The sequence below is a fragment of the Haliaeetus albicilla genome, chromosome 3 (genome assembly GCF_947461875.1).
Source record: "Haliaeetus albicilla chromosome 3, bHalAlb1.1, whole genome shotgun sequence".
NCBI lineage: Eukaryota > Metazoa > Chordata > Aves > Accipitriformes > Accipitridae > Haliaeetus > Haliaeetus albicilla.
Genome location: NC_091485.1, coordinates 30,372,873 through 30,397,367, shown reverse-complemented (window position 1 = coordinate 30,397,367; position 24,495 = coordinate 30,372,873). Strand labels below are relative to the sequence as shown.

At 37.6% G+C, this 24,495-nt stretch overlaps 1 protein-coding gene across 3 annotated transcripts in view; it reads right to left on the bottom strand.

Annotated features, from left to right (window-relative positions):
• Window positions 1-202: 202 nt before the first annotated feature.
• Window positions 203-24,495, bottom strand: part of ASXL3 (ASXL transcriptional regulator 3) — a 77,288-nt gene continuing 52,995 nt past the window's right edge. For all 3 annotated transcript variants that reach the window (XM_069779250.1, XM_069779251.1, XM_069779252.1), the window contains 4 exons: window positions 19,431-19,527; window positions 18,852-18,957; window positions 11,794-13,747; window positions 203-9,101 (listed from right to left, as the gene is read on the bottom strand). In XM_069779250.1, coding sequence (XP_069635351.1) covers window positions 5,424-9,101; window positions 11,794-13,747; window positions 18,852-18,957; window positions 19,431-19,527 — 5,835 coding nt within the window. In that variant the 3' untranslated portion in view covers window positions 203-5,423. The remainder of the gene's footprint in view (window positions 9,102-11,793; window positions 13,748-18,851; window positions 18,958-19,430; window positions 19,528-24,495) is intronic.

Sequence of the window (24,495 nt, the reverse complement as noted above, 5' to 3'; positions counted from 1 at the left end):
CCTTTCATGCACCATGGATGTTTAATTTCCTCTGCTATGGGGATGAGAAATAACAGAGGTGTATGCCTGGATTGCTGCTGCTGTTGTTAAGCACGTTCTGGGCAGGGTTGCAGATGGAGGCCAAGTACTAAAATACACCCGGCATTAACTACCCAAAGCAATATAATCACTTTCATCCACAAACTATTCTCCTTACAACAACTTAATATACAACACCTAGTTTTATTTTACTAGTATAAGATGATTAATACTTGAGTTACATCAGAAGTCATTCAAACTATGTCTTACATCATTGTAATTGAAAAATCTTTTACAAAGGACTGATTTTTCTCTCACATTTCTATTTCATCAACCTGTACATACAATGGATGTGCACAAGCAGGATCTCCTGCCTAAGGCACTGAACATAAAATAAATAAACAAATGACAAATATTATTTTATCTCTTTATTTTTTTTCCAGAATATTTTAATATTGAAGCCCAAGTTGTTATTTTCAAGGGACAGGGGAGGGGAAAAGGAAAGGGAGAAGAGAGAATTTATGAAGACAAATTATTTTATTTAATTTATGGTTTTGTGAATGGTCATTTCTGTAGGCAACAAAAGGTTGTTTTCTTAAAAAAAAAATTAAAACAAACAGCACCATTAAAGAAAGCATGATCCCTGAATTCTAAACAAAACACTGTCTTGAAACAAAAAAAAATTGCTAAAATGCTTGTTTCACCGAGTCACCTCTGGCGGGGTAACAAAGCAAAGCATAACAGCATTAAACCGTAGCAATCCCGCTGAAACCAACTACACCCCCTTCTGAAGATTCAGAGAACCACTTTCCGAGCTTGTCCTGTGGGAATAATATTTTCTTTGGTAGAGGACTGAAGGAGGGTATTTACTTCACTGAATGCGGATAGAAAAAATATCTATGCACATTAGGGATCTCCCCAATAAATCTGTATTTCTCATGCATGGTAGGTATGAGTGGATTTCACATTGCTGTTATACTGCAGGAGTAATACTGCCCTATAAAGGCATAGAATGGCTAATGTCGAACAGATGTAAACATTCAGAATACTGACAAAAAAAATACATACACACAAAAAACCCTGTACTGAAAATGTGAATCGAGTTAAGTTTCTGTAAAGCAGAAAAAATATTTTACAGCAGTACAAGAGAATTATGGCAACAAAGTAAAGCACTTTTCTTGTAACATTCATGAACAGTACAAATACAACAAAGTTATTCTACGGACTAAATTATTCTTTAACTATCAAATATAGTACAAAGCGAAATATTATGTGCTATAAAAGAAGCAGCTCCTTAAATTAGACTAAAAAATGCTTTTTTTCTTTTCGTTGGTTTTACAGTGACAAAGCATGATGACCGAAGACAACAGGATTTCATAGATTCAGAAACATTTAGCTACACAGGTCCATGATAAATCCACTGAATATTTTGTTGCTTTCCCCCCAGTGTTCTGCAGAGCCACAGAAGATGAACCGCTGCGCTGCTGCCAGGAGACTGCAGAAGTCATTCAGTGTTCAGAGCAGGGCCGTTCACATGTGTCAGCTAAAATGATCGATTTCGGTAACGCTTCTCAGCTCATCTTGAGTGTTTATCCTGGTACTTCACCACACCTTGGAGAAACTGCTAAACCAGAGGCTACAATAACGATTCTGAAATTGTGCGTGTGTTTATAAGGGGAAGGGGGTGCAGCATAAGGTAATTTTACTTCAGAAATTGCATTATAAAGCACCATATGCACCAGCTTAAAAACTGTGCAAGGAATTGCAGGGCCCTGAAAAACCATCTGCACGTTCTGTAGCTTACCCTGACAACATGCACCACCCTCAAGAAGAAAGTCTATAGTACAGAGAATATACCTTTTGCTTTATGGCTCAACCTTTATTTTTGTCTTTTAAATGCTATTTCATGTACTAGACCTCAGCAGATAAATAAAATGCAAACAGGGAGCATCCAGTTCACCATTTCTTAATTATTTTCTTTTAAACATTATTTCAAAGGGAGTTTCTGCTTGGAAAATTAGTTGAGAACAGAAACACACAAACACACACACTGCAAATGCCCTAACGTTATCTGCATATCTCACAGGTATGCAATTAAAACAATAAAGAGGGAGGAAAGAAAAAAGTGTGTTTCTCCCTCTCACCCAAAAGTGCTGCTCCAGGGGTCGGAGTGGGGGAACAATTTTGGAGGTTTAAAAAAAAAAAGGTAAATTATACATGCTGGACATTGGGACACATACATACGTACACGCAAACACAGAGCAGTGTGTTCTTAAGCAATTCTTTCACCACTTTTCAGTGCATAAACTATTAACACCCCACGGTGCAAACTGCATGGTCATTAGAAAACACAATGACACTGGGCCTGAAACCTGGACAATTAAACAAAAAAAGTAATTCAAAATTAACGTCTAAACGTGACTGTGTTCTTATTGAAGACCAAGGGTCACTCTCCCCCAGGCATCTGTGTGATACCAGAATCCAAGTAAGGTTTTCGGTCACACTAGGATTAAGTCAGGCTCCTACATCACCGCAGTTGCTTTTGAGTATTTTAATACCCTAAAACTATAATCTGTAACAACACTTCACGACTGTTGCTAACTAATTGGTCAAATTTATTCCTGGTGCAACTCCAATGACTCAAGAATGAAAAGAGTGGAACTGCACTATGGAAGAGTTTGGTCGGTTGTGTAATATAACATAGCACCATCCAGTCTAATGCCATTTTAAATAACATTTTATCACGACCTCACACATGCAAGTTGCAATCCTGATACAAAAATGACAATATGACATGAATGAATTACCTACCACATTAGTCACAATCTTATCCTTCGAACAAAGTAAAACTATTTTGTGGCCGGAATTTATTTCTGTATTATGTCAGTCAATACAAGAAGTATTTCAAGATGCAAGTACAAACAAATATTGACTTATGTGCTGTGGACAGGAAAACCTGAGCTAGAAATAAGGATTCCCAGCAGGCTTATATAAACATAGGTTATTAGAAGTTTAAGACTGGTTGCTTTCTTTATTTTAAATGGAAGTATCCTACCTCTACCCGGGATAAATACAATGCAATACAATTCCGATACAAAGGCTCCTCAAATATGAATTTGATACGCATTAACCGACTACACTCATGCTTACTCATGAGTATTTTTCAGTCACTGTTTTGCCAGCAGCTGGCGTAGCACTGGATGCTAATTTTCATGTAGTTACTCCTAGGTTTTTGCTTGGCTGGCTTGTTTTCCTACCAGAAGACTTGAAAAGTGCTGAGAAGCCATTTCTTAACTCGCATGTCATATTAAGGAGCACTTTTGTATAGAAAAAATATATTATTGTATCAGCAACAAATTTGTTAGTGTAATTATAAATGGCCTTTGTACCACACAGTGTCAAAAATAATATTGATATGTTGCTAATTACAATAAAAGAGAACATCAAGGTGCACCATAGAGCTTCCTACGACAGGAATGTATGTTGTAGATATTCCAGCTCACTTTTAAGACAATAAATGGCATTTATCATGTTTGTGAAAATGGTCCCACAAGAAAATAAATGTGGTTCCTCCATTCAGTAGAACCTCATTAATATGCACCCATGTCAGGGAGATCAACTACAGCTTATGAATAAGTATTCAAACAACGATCATATAAAAAGAGTATAGTGTAAAATGTAGCATAGTTTTTATTTCCTAAATGTAGTTCTATCATTCACAATAGTATTTCAGAAAGCAACAGTAAATGCATCAGGGAATCCAAGCAGTATTACATCTTGCACATTCTTACTACGTTGCTCTCTGAAAATTGTGGAAGGAAAATAATTTTCTTGACCAGACTGTAAGGTCTTTGGATTAGTGAGGTTCTACTGTAATGGTAAAAATAACATTTCTCTCTGATGCTGACATTTGGGCAGACTGAACCACATATTGGCAGATGGATGACTTGCACTCCACATTTTGTGTTCTTGAAGTGGGAATAAAAAAACTCAAGGTATTTTCATCTCCCCAGCAACTGCATGTGCTTTATCCCTTTATAATACTTTCCTTTTAGGTGAATAGGGCCCCAAAATTATTGTGTTTCTTCTCTGCTGTTATGGTGGCTAGCGCATCTGGAATGCAGCTATAGTCCTGAATGTAAATACAGTACTGGATAAATACTGAAGGTTACTTTAAAGATGCAGTATCCCTTTTGAAAATGCCTTTTTGATTCCAAATTTCTAAAAGGTAGAGTAAGGGGTCTGAATTCCTTTGAGAAAAAAAAAGTTAGTGTTGTAAGTAATTCTAAGAATCACTTTAAATGGCAAAACTCTGAGATGTTTTTTAAATAGAGTAACTCACGTAAGAGGAAAAACAACTGATTAACTAATATTTAACTGATATGCAGTTAGAATCTTTCCTTATTCATTCATCACAAAAGCGCATCATTTTTAGGCCACAGAAAGGCTAAAACATCCAAAACCTATTACATAAGTCTGACCCTATAAATATATATATAAAAAAATATATATATTTGGGACTGACAAACCAAGTGGACAGATTAGAGAGACAAATGCAAATAAAGAATATTTGAGTGGGAAACGGGAAAAGAAAACAGGTTTTTAAGCCCCAGTAGAGAAGTTACTTTCTCCAGACCCTACTGAAGCCAATGTGATTCCAGTTTTGGTCCCACTAACCTATCGCATATACAATTTTTTCTCAAGGAATCAACAAGAAGAGATGATGAGTAAGATTTGAGTTCCATAGTCCCTGGCAGGCATATAAGGAAACTCCTCTAACAATTGAAATTCCTCTTTTTTTTTTTTTTTGGTAGGTGAGGTGACTATATTTTAGCCCTAGATAGCGAAAGTCAATTGAAGAAAACAATCCTATCAGCAGAAAAACTGCAAACCGACTTCGGAGCTACGATGGCCAACACCCCACACCTTGCCACTACCCCACTCAAAACAGTCACTATTCAGTGTGTTATTCATTCTGCATAGTTACTCCACTTCTTGCAGAGTTATTCTTCCACTGATCTTTAACCTGCAGCTTGTATCAACTATCAAAAAGTGGAGAAAAAAATGTGCTGCACTTTGTGCAAATAAATAGAAGCTACGAATGACATGCGTTGATGCCTTTTTTTTTTTTTAGCACAGTAAGAGAGCTCATAGAAGCTTCAGTAACAAGGCTATCTTTTTTTTTAAACTACTTCTACAGGTTTCCGCTTCTTCCCAGAAAACGGCACTCAGGCAGGAATAACTAAATTCTGAAAGCACCACTTGGAAGAAAAAAAAAACGATTAAAAAAAAATAAATCAATCAACTAATTGCAAACCATTAGTGGCCTAAACTGTTCCAATTTCTCTGTTCCTTTGTCCTGCTCTCCCATGCTGATAAGGGATACTGCATCTTTGATTCAGTTCCTATCGTACAACCAGACAAGCTACACACAGTTTGGAAGGCCCTATGCAGTCATCATGACAGAAGGCTCCGCAGCCTTTGCACACGATCATGGCTTTCAGCCTGCAAGAGCATTTCAGTTCCAGTTCATCGGCATTGCTACTGTCAGCAAATTTCTGAACCGGGATCTGCGCATTCTGGTTAGACAGGCCTGTGGCAGTGTTTGAGCCACTTCCTAAAATCCCAATCGATTTCTCAATTGCAGATGCTGCCCTTTTGAAGCTTGTGCTACCGAAGTGTATTGTTGGATAATTTCCACAGAGCTGCTGCTGCTGCTGCTGCTGCTGTGGGTGCTGCGTCTGTATTTTCTGAGCAGCAAGTTGGGTAAAAGGCTTCTGTGGCTCAGAAAGTAAATAGGAAGAGAAATCTGCATTTTTTAATGCAAACGCTTTTAACTGTTCTTTCACTTCGTTCTGATCATAGGAAGTTTGTTTCATGCCCAGTTCGCAGCTGCTGCTTAAACCTTCCTCAAAAGAAATAGGTTCAGATTTTATATTGCTACAGATGCTTGCTGGCTGAGGCCAACTAAGTCTTTTAGTGGTTTCCATAGTAACTGTCGGTTGTTTTTGATCAGAGGGGACTTCGGCATTTGGGTGAGGAGGGGGAGGAGGTGGCAGGGGTGGAGGGGGAGGAGGGGGATGCACTAGTGTTTTGCTCTGCAGAGTTTGAGAGGCACTGGCAATGTCATCACCTTCCTTAATTTGAATATTAGGGGAAAACACACTTCCTAGCCTCAGCTGGTGAGCTGCTGTAGAAATATTCACATCTCCCAAGCCCTTCTGTTCCAGGTGTCTGCTAAAAGCAAATGCGTTGCAGCCAGGTGGGCCTTTTGAAGTAGTTTGCAACAAAGCTGCCGTAGGAATGGGGCCTCTTGCAGCCATGGACATTTGGTAAAAATGCTGTCTATGTGAGGTACTAGCTTCTGCGTGAAAGCTGCCATTTTTATCAATGTGAAATAAGCTCTGCTGGAAACTGCATGAAGGCAACGGCCTCTTCTGCTGCTTGATCTCTGGGCTGTGAGCAATTCGGCTCTGAATGGCATGTTTGTTCAGCCACTCCTGCTTAAATGGCTGACCATGCCCTAGCTGATTCATGCTGGAACTAATTACACAAGGAGCCGCTTTAACATCTGTGTCCATTGACACCTTCCCAGGCTCACATTTAATTTGAGCATGTTCCCCTACAGTCCTGGCCATCCTCTTTTTCGGATGGTTTTCACGCTTTCTGATTTGTAGCGGGGCTACGCTGCCTGCTGTAAATCCTTTACCATCTGGATTAGGAGAGTTGGAAGGATGTTCAACAATATTTCTCTCGGACACTACTGTTTTACATACTGAGGTAGTTTGCAAAGGCAAGGGAAGCCTGTTAATTTCTAGTTTGGCTCCTGATCTGGGCTGCGGCAGTACTTTCTCTAAAGGCAGGTTGCCTTGCAGTAACTGTGTCACTAAAGGATTGTTGGCCTCCACTGACGACAAGCGACAGCTAGAGCCCCCGGCACCGGTAACTCTCTTTAGGGTTTCTGTTGTCAGGGACAGGGTGTCTTCCATAGAGTCCACAATGGATGTCTTGGAGGTCTGCGGTGGCTGCGCGCTCGTGGCTATTTCTGCAGTCTGGGCAGGCATTTCAGGTCCTGTAAAATCCTCGGTGTCCATCCTGAAGCACTTGTCAGACTCATTCGTTTCCGATTTAACAGGAACAGCAATGCTTGTCAGAAGACTCCTGGATTGCAGTTCTGACATTTGCGTGTAACTGGAAGGTTCGGTTTTGACATTTTTTAAGCAGTTTTGCTCTGCGTATTCCTTATGCTTACCGGAGTTAAGATGGCTGACCACTGGCTGGTCTGTACTCATTGCCTCTTCATCATGCCAACAAATTCTATTGTTAGTGCTATACTGACTGGCACAGGCAGCATCTGCTTCATTTTTAAATGCTGAAGGACCTCTTAATTGCTCAGCAAAACCTTGGCTGGGAGTAACAACCTCAATTAATTTATCTTGAGGAGCAAGAGGCACTTCTCGAAGACTTGAACAACCTGCCTGCAAGTTCTTGCTGTCTTGCTTTGCTGTAATGGTGATAAAGCTGGAACTGTGCTCAAGGCTTTCATTAGAGACCACTTCAGGCCTGCTTATGACAGACACCTGAGGACAGGCTATACTTTGTAAGGCAGCTTCTGTCCTTACAGGTCTACTCTGCAGGTCAATGCTGTTCTCTGCATTTTCAATAGAAGAAGAAAGTGACAGACTGGAATTCAGATTTGTAGTGTGGTCAACAATGACTTTGCAAGGTATAGACCTATTCATGGCAGTTTGTGTAAAGCTCACTGGCTGAGGTTTACCAGAGAGATCCATTCGGTTTCGTGCTCCAGAGCTTTTTTCTAAGAGATCAGCATTTAATTTAGTAGCATTATCGTAAGAGCTTATTGTCACCATGTTACCAGTAAACATTGAAATGGGTGGCCTTGCAACAGCATCTGCTACTGCAAGGGCCTCACTGCAACTTAAAGCTGATCTAACGGTAGTGTGAATGGAGACAGTGCTTTGCTCGTTACACCCAGTTATGGCTATCTTATCAGAAGAAAATCTGTTGGTAGTCCCCACTGGGGGAATCAGTACAGAACTACCAGAGAGATGATTTGGCAAATTATTTGCAATAGATGAAGCTGGCACAGTGGCATAATGACTGGAGACTGTGTTATTCGCATTGCTACTTGGTATCGGCAACCTTTTGTCATCAATGGCGTTTGATAAGACTGTATTGTCTATGGAGACTGGTACATTAGTGTTATCAATACATTTTGGTCCAACAGTTATGCATGGAGTATCAGCCCCTTGGATGGTTTTCAGCATATTTATATTACAAGCTGAAACTGCTGTGTTTGCACTGTCAACAGACATTAAAACAGAGGATTTATCAACAGAACTTGCAAAAGAAAGTTCTTTAATTGCTCCAGACATAGCAGTGCTGCAAACAGACACAGAGACTGAACTTTTATTATAAAGCACTGGCACACTGTTACTTTCAGTAGAGGTAGATGAAATAATTTTCTCACACAATTGTGGCATAGGTATATTTTCATCAGAACTGTGCACCGATATCTCAGTAGCAGTTTCTGGTAATATAGCTGTGTTAAGTGACTGCTGCAATAAAGTGGTAGTCTCACGGTGATGAGCAGACTTGTTGCTAGGGGACCTGCAGTTAGGATTAACTATGATGACACCAGTGGAACCTTCAATCTTTGTGTCAGTAGAAGTTGGTATCTCCAGAGATGAGGTACTTTCCTTTGAGCTGAACTGCGACTTTGATTCTTTATTAGTCTGGAGTAAATGAGCTCTGGCTTGATGCTTTGCAAATAGCTTGGCCTTTGTTTGTTCCTTGATGTGTGCCAGCGTTCTTGTCTTCCCACCTTCGCATGGGGTCCCCATTGCTCCAGAGACTATGCTTGCAGCTGCTGCCACGGCTGCTGCAGCTGCAGCTTCTCTTTGGGCTCTTGCTTGCTGAGCTCTTGCTTTGATATCTGCAAGAGTTCTAGCCCCAGTGTTTCTCCCACTGCTGACTGATGTACTTGGGGAAACTCGAGGTTCTGGTTTACAAACAGGTTGGCTCTTGATGATAAAAGGTGGTCCAATTTTTGAAAGCTGAATCTAAAGGAAGAAAAGAACCAGTAATTTTAATGAGATCATCAACTCGCTAAAATCACCAGCTGTCTCTTAAAGGGTCAGAGAAAGGTAATGAGGGGAATTACTGTTCAGTGCAGTTCGACAGAAAAATACTACAAATTAGTGATATTTACACTTCAGTATTTTACCATCCGCCAGCATGAATAACTGACACCTGTATTAGCCTACTCACATTGACCCTTCTGACAGGAAGAAAGATTGAACTGGATGACAACATGATGCTTATCTGATACAATTTGACAGACCTGTTTTATATGCAGTGTACCTAACTGAGAAGATCAACAAGCCTAGTGCAGCGATACTAGAGAAGAGCCTATGACTAAGCACTTGCTGCAAATGTGTGAAAAAATAACAATCATGTAGTGCTTTTGCTCCTTGGTCTCCAATGACTGAGACATTAGGAACAGCCTGTCTTTCACTTATATACCAGACAACCTATCTTGCCTTTAGATAGGGTGTACCAGTATCTCCACTGAGCCTATTTTTCATGTTACACCACAGAGCACTTTAGTGGTATAAAAGAAGTGAATCACCAAAGGATATGCCTTTCCCTTCCTCACTTGCAATTTTAAAGAGACTTGCTTTAGTATATCCCTGGGATACCTCCTACACCACTGCATTTCAAAAATGAAATCCTCAAACCTACAAATATTAAAAATGCAAATATTAAAGTTTTAAATACCTAAAACTTTAAGCAAAATAATTACCTGTGAAATCACTGGGATTATTAGTATGTTTCCAATTAGACACATCTGTTTTCAGGATTAGAGAATAAGAGTCCTGGGACCACTTTATAACTCATACACTCTCTCAGAATACCCAAACATTGGCAAAAAACCATTTCAATTTCTTAAAAGGGACATACATTTACCGGCTGCCCACAGTAATAGGACTTAGTGGTAATGCTGTCACTTCTCTTCTGAAAGGAACTGACAAGAAAACTAGGTAGTATTTGTAGGAAAAGTAGTCATAAGGTGTGATGGGAAGTAAGAGCCATATAGCAGAATGATTTGGGAGAACTGAGGTTCTTTTTCCTCTTCTAATTACAGAGGATAGGGGTTGTTGGTGAAATGACCCAAGAGCCAAATATTTGTTACACAAAAAACATACTAGAATTGATTGTCCAAAATTATTTTTCAAAATGCTTGCCAATTTTTCAGTATTGTCATTCACTGGCTGGAGGCTTCAGGGAGATTAAATTCTTAAGACTGTGCAAGGCTGACAGCATCTGACTTTCCATAAGAGATCAATATTAAGATGGTATTGTAATATTTAGCCACTTATATAACCATACAACTCTATGCTGGTCTAGAGGGTTGGAATACTTCACTTTTCCTAGCAGGTAAATTTTTGGCTTATAAATAAACACTCATGCCTAATATTGTGAGGCTTTACTATTTACTTGAACATATCTTAAAGAATATCACAAACTCACAACTACTTCAAAATACTTTGCTTTCTGTTTCAGTAGCAACTTTTTTCAGTTTCCACTTCGCATCATCAGAACTGCTAAATCTCTATGTGCTTGATTATTTTTATTATTATAGTCATGACCCTTTCTTTGTTCCCTAGTGATCTATTTTTCTTTGTGCTTAGAGAGTGATTATAATTTATTAGGCTAGATAGAGACTTTTGAAATATGAAAGATATCACTAAACTCAGAATGGGCTAACTTCCAATTGCATCACTGCTCATAAAAATAAATTAGTTGAAATATGCTGCCGCACCAGTGATTAAAACAGTTAGCCTATTTGCCCTCCTGGCCATACTGACAATGTTCAGTGATGGCAGCAGTTAAAAATAAATGCAGAAAAGGGCATTTCTGAATAATCAGGAAGTAGTATTGCACAGTCAATGTCTTAAGTTCAGCAAATTGAATCTAAAACTTGGCTGATGTCATAATGTACAAAATTAAAAGGGTCAAAACACTGAGCCTATATATAACTAAATCTATAGATCCCTCTGTTAGGGAAAAAAAAAAGCTTTCAACTGGAATTTACTTTCTTACATAGCAGAATGAGACACATAAAAGTGTTTGCTTAGTTGGTGTATCTTTTTTACCTTTTGCTTTGCCATTAACAAAGATATCTGTCTATATATATCAATTAGACACTTCCCCCTAATAGCCAAGTCTCTGTTTTCAATTAATTCTACAGGTAAGACTTATACTTCAGCCTACCCCAAGCTTTGGGCTTGCAAAGGGATCTCCAACTATTCTGACCCTAGGTTCTCTTGCTGGATTAAGGCACCAGTTGTTTTTCTTAGTATTGGTTATGGTACCATTTATTATTCATGCTTGCTGAAGAAGTCACCCACAGGAAAACAAGTGGATAATACAGCTGGGTAATTAGAAAAAGAAGTAGCACTGTGTAAATGATGGGGAAGCTCTTGGATTAGATTAAGCCGTAGATTCTGGAAAACTTTCCCTCACACAAAAGCAATTTTGTAGCAAAGACCCTGACTGAACAATTATAGATATATTTACATCAGAAGTAATTTGGCATGGTACGAATGTAATAGTAAAGCGAAACCACCAGTACTAACACACCTCACACCTCCACAAAAAATACACCATGCACTGTGTCTGCATGCGGTCAGTAGGAGGGAGATAATAAACCTTTAGTTTCCAAGTTGGCCTGTTTATTCATTACTTTACCTTAAGGGGTGGAACTCGGGGTTCTTCTCTGGGTGGCTGATCTTTATCAGATGGACTTGTTGATGAAGCACTACGGTTAGGCTGATCATCATCTATTCTAGCTCTCTTCTCTTTGCAGATTCCAAAACTGTGCTGTTCTGCTGTTTTCCTTTTTGGGATCTCTGGGTCTCTACTTTCATTCCTCACTTCGGGTGATTTTGTGGGTTCTAATGACTTGGAAGAATGTGAACTCTCTAGACGGCTTTGGGTGCTGCCTGTTAGCTTGTGAGATTTACTTCTGCACACTTCAGAGAACGTAGCTTTCTCTAAAGATGAGGTATATAGTTTATCATGTGGCTTTGATGGAAGCAGTTCGATATTTTTGCCAACTGATCCTTCTGATAAGACAGCTACCTCTGATGGCAAAAGTGTACCTTTCTTGTCACCTCTTTGCTGAACACCGTGATTTTTAATTTTGATCACCTCTGGAGGAGAGTGTTCTGGGATGGATGCAATGTAAGATTTCTCAATTTCAGAACGTGACTTACATGGCTGATGACTGAGGCTTTTGCTTTGGGGCTCTTCCAATACTGAAGTATCAGGTATAATTGTTAGTGAACCAACTTTCATATTTTCAGGAGCAGTCTGAAGTTGCTTTGGCTGAACAACAAGATTCTCTTCTTGAACCACCTTAGGAATGGCAGAGCTTTCTTCTTTCAAAGTGGGAAGGGAGTCTTCCAACAAACACGGCGATTTCCTTTGTTGCAGAGTAAGTCTTTCATTGCTTGGGGAATTAGAAACTGGAGATGTCTCCAATGGAAGAGGCAAACTATTTGCCACAGATGTTTCAGAAGTTAGAAGAACAGAAGATACTGAAGATGTTTCTGATGTTAAAGGCAAATCAGACATTGGAGATGTTTCTGATGTTAAAGGTAAATTAGAAGCTGGTGATGCCTCTGATGTTAAAGGTAAATTTGACATCAGAGATGCTTCTGAGGTTACAGGTGAGGTGGACATTGGAGAGATTTCCGACATTAAAGGTGTGTGCAAGTTTTCATCACTGGCCTTTTGCTGAATATCACCTTCAATGTTTTCAGTACTGGACACTTCAGATGAGCAAGCTGTTTCAAGAGATGCTGGAGTACAGGGTTCCTCTGAAGTCGACTGAGTGTCTCCTCCAGGAGAGGCAACACAAACACATGGTCCTTCTGGACTTCCAGACGAAAAGGAAGTTTCAGAAATACAAGCATTCTCAGACAACTGTTCCTCAGGGTCACTTTGAAGCTCCATATCCACCGCAATGCCTCCACCAGTGAACAAAGAGCCTTCCAGAGCAGCATTTTGCATTTCTGGTGCAATTAGCTCTTTTGCAGACTCAGAATCCTTCTCTGCTGTATCACTGACGGAGTTTGTGGATGAAGCTGATTGTGCTGGTGATACACAATCCTCCAGCTGATCTATCACAACTGACATCTCCTCCTGAGAGCATTCTGACTTCAACTCCACTTTAATTTCAATGTGAGATACAGTATCAGTTACATCATTCATCATGACACAGGACTCAGTGCTGTCTGCAAGCTGTACTGCCTCTGTTTCTTCATTTGTGCCAGCTGGACTTACTGACTCCTCAGAAAACTCATGTTCTGTTTTATGGTTTTCCTCTTGGCATTCACAAATACTTGTCTCAACCTCCTCAGCAATCTCCTCCTGAATGATTGATTCTTCAGGTATCAGTATATCCTCTGAGTCTGCTGTTAGATCCTTGACAGGAACCTGTTCCATACTACAAAGAGATGGACAATAATCTCTCTCTGGTAAAGGTGGAATTTTAGCACCTTTCTCTTCTTGGTCTTCAAAGGTTGCTTGCTTAGAAGGACCAGGTGTGCCAGAAGATCCACACAAAGAATTGCTTTCATCTTCATCATTGTTCTGCACTGCAGTGAGTTTCATTGATTCCCCTCTTGACATTCCCAATCTAAATAAAAACACACAAATTAAAAAGGTCTTTTCATCACAGACATGATAAAGGAATAGGATCGCCTTTCTCGCCCACATCTTTTATTTACAAAAAGGACATCTTTTCCAGTTTAAAATAATGGTTTGGTTAAGTGGTGGCTGACTGATTTATATATGGTTTTATACATTTTGGAAACCTAGCTACCTGGATTTTCTTACCAGTGTTAAAAAACTTAAATATTTTTAAAATAAGTAATCTATTATTCATTATTTAACTATTTGGCACATCAATGAAACAAAAAAGCAAGCTACACAGATTCACCAGTACCCATACTCTGTTTAAATTTCTGTGTTTTGTTTTGTTTTTTAATACCAGCACAATACTGCAATACTAATACAGCATGCATTGCAGACAAAATGCACAACTGTATCTTCTTCCATCAGTAACAGTTCTAAAGCAAATCCCTTTTTTCCCTCCTACACCTGCATTTAGGGTCAACGCAGCCAGCAATATGGCTTAAATGCTGCACTTTAAATAAAAAGCTGTACCTAAAACTAATAAGGCAAAGCACGTGTTTCAGTTTTGCAATTTGACAGTCATTTCAAATTTATCATGAAAATCAAAATAACTCCACTTCAGCCTCATTTTACAACTCAAGAGGCAATTATAAAGATCTCAGTTGACAGCTTGTGTGTTTTTGCTCCATTCTTTCAGCAAACTAAATACTTCATTTAAGATGAAAACTATTTCTAAATAAACAGATCTATCTATATACCATTCATTTGATTTCACTATAATTAAAAAGAAGATTAACATTCTTAAGCAGCTAAAAAGACATATTTATAAGCTATGCATTCATTCTCATGGATGAAGTGCAAAGGAACCATCCCTGTGTATACTTCTCTTCTGAAGATTTTCTTACCTCTGGTCCTGAAAATGTTAGTTTAAAAAATTTAAAAAAACCCACACAACAAACCAAAACAAAACAAAAGCCAAGGGCTGAAAAAAATAGTTATTTTTAAAAATGTATGCACTCTGACATCCTCATTTCTTTCCAAGGACAGCGGGAGTACAGGTGTTCAGCATCTTTAGTAAGATTTTCCAAGCAAACTTTGTGCATCAGCAATTCCATAATAGTAGAAAATACACAAAAGCTTGACTGGAGGCCTTAACAGAAATTTCATGGTCTTAAGTATCTTCTAATCTAATTAATAGAAGTTTGATCTCTGTTCTCATTTTAATCAGAAAACAAAGAATAATATGGAAATAAGCAAGCATAAAAGATATTCAGAAATTATGGAAGCAAGATAACTTGTCATTGTGCAGCCAGAGGATACAGAGATCACAAAGGCCCATGTATATGGACGTACAGAATAAACATGTAAAAAATCCCAAATCTGTGGTTGCGCATTTTAAAAATACTGAACTTATGCATTACTGTGAGAGCTGTAAATGCAAAAAAACCCCAAACCAGCCTGCAATTGGTACCCCAAAAAGCACTCTCAGGGTAATTATTAATATTACCTACTAGTAGTCACTTAATATGCACAAAATCTCCCTATGCCATCAATATGCTGAGGAAGAATCCTCTGGAGAGCAATTCAGAAGAGCAAATTTACATCTCTCACATTGAATGCATTTCAGAAGATGTGTCTTTCTTCTATATAGACTATAGGTTCCCTATATTGTCTAAGTTTAGGTTATAAGTAGGTGAGTAAAGTTTAGTTTACCTAGGTTTAGGTGAGTAATTTCCTTCCTCTAAAATTCCTTGTGTAAACAAGCAAAAGGTATCTCAATGAGGAGGGCAAAGAAATCCACTGCATTACTGAAAACTGAATCAGTGGTCTATTTTCTCTAGCTGGCTTACATCACAAAAAGATATTGCCTGATATTTATCTTTATGGAATGAAAATCAGCAAAGGAATGAAGGACAGGATAAAAGTGAATGCAACTGTCACATGGACACTACACAAATTCACACATTCTAGCAACATATTGAAGAGGAAGAAGTGTAAGAAAAAATAAGATAATGCAGGATTAAGGCCAGCAGAACACGTACTGAATCTTAATTGGTTTTTTGCAGTATTGGAAATACTACTATCTTGAAGAAGATACTGCAGTGAAGAAAAAGGCTTTCAAAAGGAGAAGGCTCAAGATCAGCATGTTTAAGGCAATCTCAGATTGCAAGATAAAAAGCTGATCTGTCTTCTTCCTTAGAGAAAAAGACACCCAAAGTTTGCAGAACAGCACAAAAATATGAGGACACCAGTGAAAAGCAGTCAGTGAAAGTGCTAAGGACAGGGTTCAGCTGATAAAGTGAGGGCAGTCAATCATCAAATAAAAAAAACCTAAACAGCTACTCAAGGATATATGGATGCTAATATTCTAGTGCTGTGATAAGTAGTACCGGGGAAAATAAAAAAATAAAAAAATTTAAAAAAAGAACAATTAAATCAGCAATAAAATTGAGAGGAGACCTACCCAAAATTAAATTTTTGATTTAGTGAGCTGGCAGCACTATCCTGACACATAACTCTCTCAAGACTGGGAAAAGAAACAATAAATTGAGACAAGAGAATGTAACCCTTGCAATCCTGGGGCAATGAGCCAGAAGAATGTGGATTTCTGGCAACATGCATCAGCTGATCCTAGACAAATGAGTGCAGAATGAAGTTTTTGGTTTTTAGAAATTCAGAGAGAGGAAAAATGAACAACCATGAGGAAGCGGAAAGAGAACATAAATGGATGGAAGTAAACTACAACTGACAGTCCCATGATAAACAGCTTGGGTAAGGTAAGAGCAAACACAAGAAACATAATGTATAGAGCCAACGTGGAAGAAGCACTCTAAAGCCTTTGAATGCCATGTACTGGAGAGTGTGTAAAAATGTTTACAAAGATTGTGCATCTATTAATAGTCCTTCTCTAAGTATAAGGTGAAACTTGAATTTACTATTAAAAGATCAAATTAGCGGAAGTCAGAGCAAAAATACCACATTGACTGTAAAGTGAGCAAGTTAGACTGCAAGAGAGATCCATTTTGCAGAGAGTGCATGTGAGAAATAACTCAGGAAGCTTTCAAAATCTGTTACTTCAGTCGAATCAACATAGCTGAAAAGAGACAAAGAGCAATCATACTCAAAGCAAGCTTAAAAACCAAACTGAAGAAAGGTGAGAGAACTTACACAAGGTGGAAGCTATAGCAAAAGCTACCATTCAGTCAGTAAATAATGAGAAAAAGTACTTAAATCTGGCCAAACAGTAAAGTAGGCTCTGCCTACATAACAGCCAGCAAGAAGAATCCAAGTGAAACAACGCAAGCTGGGGAAAGGGCAGGGGGGACCAGATTCAGTACTGTAGTCAAAATGGAAATTATGTGTAATATGACATTTTGCATAACAATGTTGATGTCAGGAACCTATCAACCCAAATGACATGTATCACTGCAGACTGAGTAATTATCTGCCAATCATTATAGTGTCCAGCAGTCAGCTACCATGGCAGGACTGCTGGCTCTGTAAAAGTATGAGTATCATTCTCTGTGTATGTGACAGTCATATGTGACTGAGGAATAGGCTTCAGCTAGAGTGAGGTCCTCAGGCTTTGCTGGTACAAATCTTCTACTTCTTGTGGAAGGCCCTATGCCAATACCTTACGCAGCCCTTTCCTTCATGAAAAGTTGGTAACTGACTCTTCTCTTGACATGCATAATGAAAAGCTACTACATTCCTTATCTAAAAACCTAATTAATATTTTTCGATACTAAAGGGATCAACACCTGCACTACATTGAGGTCTCAAAGCTGTTAAGTAAGAAATTAAGCACTTGACAATAAGAAAGTCTGCCATATTAAGACCATAGAATTTCCATTATATGTAAAGATAAGGTGTGTAGAAATAGTATTCACACTGGGAGAAGGCACCTAGCAAGGGTGTGCAAAATAAAATATTAAAATGCATCTGTCCATTTGTTTCCTTGTTTTCACTACATTTCCCAGTGGTCCAAGGCAGTGGATTGTGAGAAGTAGCATTGTTATCGCAGAAACACTTTAGTTAATGCCTTAATCTTTAAGTTATTCACTTATATGAAGGGTTCCCTGTGCCCTGGATTTTCTAAGTAAAAAACATCTAATAACAAAAAGTAAGACATCCCATGTGATGATGGTTCCCATGGCACATTTTTGTCTGCTAAGTATTATGCAAAAATTCCATTAAAACATACCTGAAAATAAAATAAATAAAAAAATCAGTAACTCTTAAAGAATTATTTTGTAGTTATAATAATTAATACTTTTATTATTTAGTATTTTTTAAAACAGGGAGGTAATTCTAAGTATTGATAGATTAACTTTTTAAAGCAATTTTTAAAAGGAAGATTCTTGAATTTTAAAAAGATGTGAATCTCCTTAAATTTGATTAAAAAAAAAAATATATAAGAACTGAATCTTCAGCTGCTGCAGAATGCCATCTCTGTGGCATCATCAATGAAATTGTGCTGACTCGTCCCAGTTGTGCACCTGGATTGGTACTATCTAATTCATTTTAGTCAGTTAAGGGTATTTATTTATTCTTTGCATCTCACTTCTAAAATTAGACTAGTCATTGTCACCTTCATTTGTCTCTAGCCAATATTTCTTCTATATTGCACATTCTATTCCAGCAAGGGCCATCTGAGTCAAACAATAAAAAACACTATTTGATTTTAGAAACATTGCAACTAGCTTAGAAAAAATAAAATTAACAAAAACATACTATGGAAATATCTCTACTCATCTTCTAGTCTGTAGAAGCTGTATTTATATTTTGCAGGAGGGAAGAATTGCCCTAATGCTATCTTTTAAAAGATAATTAGAAAATACTCACATGCTTCGCCCTGTGTCTTAAGCTCTCCTTGGAATGAATTTTTATGGATGAGTTATGAACCTTTAAAAATGCAATTGTAATGCAAGTGCAGACACACCACTATAATTCTACCCACAACTTCTTATACTGGGGAATGACTGCCTTTGATAACTGCTTTATTAAGTTTTACAGCATATGACCATGCTATGTGAAGCAAAGAATTATATTTTCATTTTCTCCTAAAAGAAAATAAAAAATGCTTTATTTGCTTCAGTACTTACTTTTCACCATAAAACCTTTCAAAGAATTTTTCCTTCCAAGGTTCTGTTTTCTTTTCTTTTTCAATCTCTTGTCTGATGCGCAACTGCATTTCTGGTGTAAATTCTCCTAAAAAACAAATACTAACATATTGAATGAAAGTTGTCAAGGATTAGCTTAATATGGGTAATTATAAATTACAGATACAAAGGTGACATACAGTGATTTCTGTTACAGTCATCCAACAATTCCAAATGAAAATAATTAAAAACAAAAGGGAGTGTGACATAGAAAAATTTAATTTACCATATGACATCAGTATTTCAAAAGTATATTGGTGGGATGTAGTTGCATGCATTTATGTTTCCAAGGCTGGCAGTGATGAAGATGCTGGGTTTTTTTTTTAAACTGTCAAAATAAGCTGCCACAGCAAGCTGTAAAAATGTACAGTAAATTCAAAATGGAATCAGCAATTCTTCTTTGGCTGAATTACTGGTGTATTACACTTTCTATTATAAAAGTATTTCTCAAATGTAGAAACAGAGACATTCTTCATAAAAACAATTAACCTTTGGTAAATCTGAGAACAAGTAGTGAGTTACCTTCTGCCAATCGCTGTTTCCACCCTTGTGCTGCATATGCGAAGAATTCATTATTTAGAGCGGAACTACTGAGGCGCAAAACTCCATCACTTCCCATCTAGAAAATAAGCCGATGGTAGCAGAAGATAGTGTCAGAAATAGTGTCAGCTAAGATTACATAAAAACAGAGTTCCAATTAAGGGAAATGGGGAGGGATAGGGAGTGGGAATAACAAAGAAAATTACCTACTACTACTAAAACAGCATTTTCATTATAGTTGTTACTGTAAATGCAAGTGGGCTAATCCAGCATCAGTGTGCTCTCTTCAGTCGTCAGTATTACTGATGATAACTCAGTTTACAACTGATTGATGTGTTTTAATCATAGCCCTCTATCTTAGGCCTATGTCTAGAGCTATTGTACACAATCAAAAATCAATATCATTGTTGTACTTGTGCATATGCCTGGAATATGGTACAAAACAAATTAATTAAATGTAATGAAGACAGTAAAGTTGCTGTTTCTAAATAAACCTAACACTCATGTTAGCTAATATGTTGTACTGGCAGAAGAGTGGGTGACAGGTAACCTTAACAAAATAACTGGTGTAAACTCAGCACTAAAACTAAAACCAGCTATACACATAATTTTATAGGCATCAACAGTGAAAACGGTGGAAGAACATTATAATTATTTTTACTTTCTACATCCGTCACACATTCAATGATAAACCACTATTAAAAATCACAATATTTTCTACAATAACTTTTAAAAGCAATCCAACTGTTGAGCTTTTACCATAAAACTTAATGCTTATTTTCAGGTTGTAAGGATATGTCTGACTGTTGAAGGAATTCGAATAACTGGAAAAAGTAATTATATAAAACAAACTAGCGGTGGGTATCACCTCTAGCATAATAAACAAACAGACAATAAAAACAAGCTAGCAAATAAAGAAAGAAAGACAGGAAGCAGCAGAAGAGGTAACGTTGCTAGAACAAAACTCTCACTGTTTTACATCCTTTAAGGTAACTAAGAGACAAATGTTTGCCAACACCATTTGTGACCTAGCAGCAAAAACCAGCACATTTTCCAGCATATTAACATGTTTCAGCTACGTACTATCCCGTAATTCTCAGTGCTTGTTTCAAACTGGAGCCAGAAAGAAGGAGACGTGTCAGAAACATTAAACGATATTTAGCTGTATCTCCCTCACTGAGCTCTATATTTCACTGATAAAATTGGCCCTACTTTCAGAACAATCTTTGTTAATTTACTCATTACCTAGCTGACATCCTGTCCCACAATAATCTCATAGGAGTACACCAGAAAGATGTGAAGTAAAAAGAGAAACAGAATGATAAGCATGGACTCTGAAGAACAGGCAATGCTAAAGGCATTTGATTACAGCAAGAAAACAATATGTGCATGGTACCAGGCTCCCTCAGCAGGATATGAACCTACAGTTGTGCTGCCTGTGATTTCCTGCTATATGGCATTGTTTTGCCAACAAGTCATAGGATTTGCATTCAAGTAGGGTGGATATGTAATGCTTCTACACTTCTCATGATGTGGGTTGTGGAACACATGCATATTAATTACAGATAGGCTATGACTAATGCTGAAACTGGAGAAAAAATGGAAAGAATTCTAGAAGTAATATATTAAAGTGAGATTTTTAGATACCAGTGCCTCTTGCACCTGAACAAACAAACCAATATATGGTCGAAAACAGCACTTACACAATTTCCTAAAAAGGTAAGATGAGAAGTTACAAAGAAAAGAATCACAAGTTACTAAATAAACAATTCTTTGTTCCTCAAAGAAAGGCGCAGCTTGAAGCTACCTTGAATTTCAACATAAAAGGAGATGAAATAGTAACACCTACTCGTGTCATTGTAGGTTCTACTCCAAACTTCAGTAAATTTAAGATTTTATCCCTAAGCCTGACAGTGTTTTGCAGGAAAGAGTAATACAGACATGAAATTGTTATTATCATATTTAACCTCATTTAACTGCAGGCTGTCTCTGAAAGGCATGGTCCTCCTGAAACTCCATTGCTCAGCTGATGGCAAATAGTGTAGCCATATGACTAGCCAGAACAACAAATCTCTTAGGAAAGTAATAATTTGCGGACAATAATTTTCTGTTAAATCAGCAAGATGACCCAACTTATCCTAAGGTCATATGATCACTAGATCTCATGCAAAGTTGGAATGTACTACAAGAGGTGGAAGAGAATGCCACTTTTCAGCACCAATCCACTTTCAGATTGCATTAAACATAATACGAAACTGTAGCCAACTGTGATTGAGCTATTTCACCTGGCTGCATAAATCAAGAGCATTATGAAGACCGCCAAGTAGTATTACCATGTGAATACAAGAAGAACAGTATTAGCTTCATTGTAACCCTGTTGTTGTAAGGACATGAGAAAAGCAAGCTTTGCAGGAAGAGTTACTGCATCTTTTATTTTATTGGCTAATATACTTGGAAAAAAGTGCCAAGTTTTTGGGTGCACAATTTCTTATAAGGTGTGACAAAGAAACCGCAAACCTCAAGCTAAATGCTAGAAAGAGGTTCAACTTCATTCAAATGTTAACTAGTCCACCTGAGAGAAAAGCACAGGCTGGAACTTCAGAACAGAAAGCAAATGGTAGCAAGGTCATAGGTAAAGTTCATTAGCTCTTGTGGACCAGAAAACATGCCAAATAGTAAGTACCCATGGGAAAAAAAAGGAGGTGGAAAAAAAACAGAAGAAGAATAGCAGAAAAGGGGAATGAGAGGATTGCAGTGGGTTACCAAAGAAGAAAAAATAGTATAGGTCAAATAGCAATGAAACAACAGATCATTTGTGGACTGCATTGGAAAACAGATGCATGCTGCACTGACCACTTTAGATATTAATTGTAACAGCTTACAAGTATTAGGGAACTAGGTTTACAAGATCAAAAATATGATGTTAAAGAGGCTTAGGTTAAGAAAAGAAAGAAGAACAAACTCAAGAAGAAGTCATTGCTAACTTCATGATAGTCATTGCCTTTGATGAACTGGCAGAGGAGGACCTTTCCTGAGACCTGTGTTCACGAGACCACACAACTCATGGAACATTTAAGTAGCTGGAACAGCTGAAATCTGGACAGAAGGGCATATAATGATACAGAAGGTGGAAACACACTAAATAATTAGAGGAGGAGCTTCCAGTGATGTATTTTAACATGATGTGAAAGAATAATTTCAGGCTAAAACACTATGGAAGGGTGCATGAAAGTAGTCATCATTACCTACATTTGGTACACATAATGCACAGTGACTTCACCAAACTTGCTCAGAAATCTGAGATCAAAGAAAACCTGTGCTGGCAATTAGAACAGGAAGAATTTGTTCAGTCAGTTAAAAGCTCAGAGAGAAAAGAATGAGGACAAAAAAGCTAAAGGAACTCATAATGGCCAAAGAGCTAAAGTGAATGAGGCAGAAATGTTCAAGATGTTATAAGAAGAAAAAAGTACTAAGCAGAAAGCAGATCCACTACCAAATGAGGAAAACAACCCAAACTAAACTAACAAGAAGTTCAATTGTTTGGCTATTTTTGATTCATTTAACGATTTCTACACAGGGAAAAATGTTTGAACAAGTTAGAACAGACACAAAATGAGCAATTTTATGTCTAGTTGTTATGAAAGAGTCAAGCAGAAACAACAACACTAACAAAGATGTTTTATTCCTTTTCTCAATACCCCAGTCATGGGAAATCAGGCTGACATTTTTTCTGCTCTGTTAAACTTGAAAGGGCTAAGAGGTCTTCCTCCTACAATATTAGCTAACAATCTCTACTGAAATCTTCTTTTCTTACCTCACTCAGAGAACGCATTTTCACCTAAGTCAAAAAGTTAAAGTGGAAATTGAAAATTTTGAATCCAAAGGGTGTATTTACTTCTCTCTGCTCTGATGATAGACACAGCACAATTAACCACTAGGTCTAAATTAGCATTTGAAGAAACATGCCAATAAAGCAGATCTTAAATACACTATTAATTTTTATGGTATTTAAAAAATGCTGTCTAACAGAGACAGTGTGTTAATGAGCTGGAACAACAAACATTTCTTGGAAAGTTTATGTTTTATTCTGTTGAGCTTTAAATTTCTGTTTTTCTGATTCAGCACAATGGTAGAATTATGTTTTCTAATTAATACTTTTGTGCAGAATTCACAATGGCTTTTAAAATTTCCTCTTTTTACTGAAAGCAAACAAAAACCCACTCAACCCCAAAACTTCTCTGCTAAAACCCAACATCTGTTTGCATTATAAAGCAAATGTCAAACATTCTTATCAAAAGGAACTGAGTAATCTTTCTATGAACAGCTACTTCAATTATTTTCCTCCAAGTTCCACTGAAATTCTCTTCTGACAATAAGGCAGGGATTATTTTTCTATCTCAACCTGAAGATGCACACTGGTGGTTTAGTAGGGATACAGCAAGTACTGCACAGGTGTGTACTGGTAGGTTATCTGATCTTGGCTAGAATGTCTGAAGACAAGGAATTAGCAAATCTATTATTTTTATCTCTCTTTCAAATGATTCAAAATTCTCCTAATGTATTCATAAAACTACTAATGATCCACTATACATAGTTCCTGTGTAGTAGAACATATTTCTTACATAAAAGCTTATGTGTGAACATCACGCCATTTGACCATAATACCTGACAATATAAAACCAAACAAAAAAACAGTGAGAGAAGTGAAGATTTATCCAAGTGAATTGTTCAGTACCACTCAAGTAATTATATACTTTCTACAAACTGCTAGTAAGCCTCTTTTGTGCTTTTATACTTTATATTGGGGGAAGAACAGTCCTGCAATTCATAGACTTTCCCAAAGGTATGTAAAAGGAATTATGTGCAAAAGATGGAAGGTATGACAAAATACATTTTGACGCTTTTGCACTAAAACCTCCAAAATATTAAAAATGAAAAATTTAGCAGCATTTATATCACACACAGGAAAAATTACATTTTAGTTATGTATGTGGAGAGAAACTGCCACCGTTTTCTAACATGGAACAAATGCGATTCTCCAGTACTG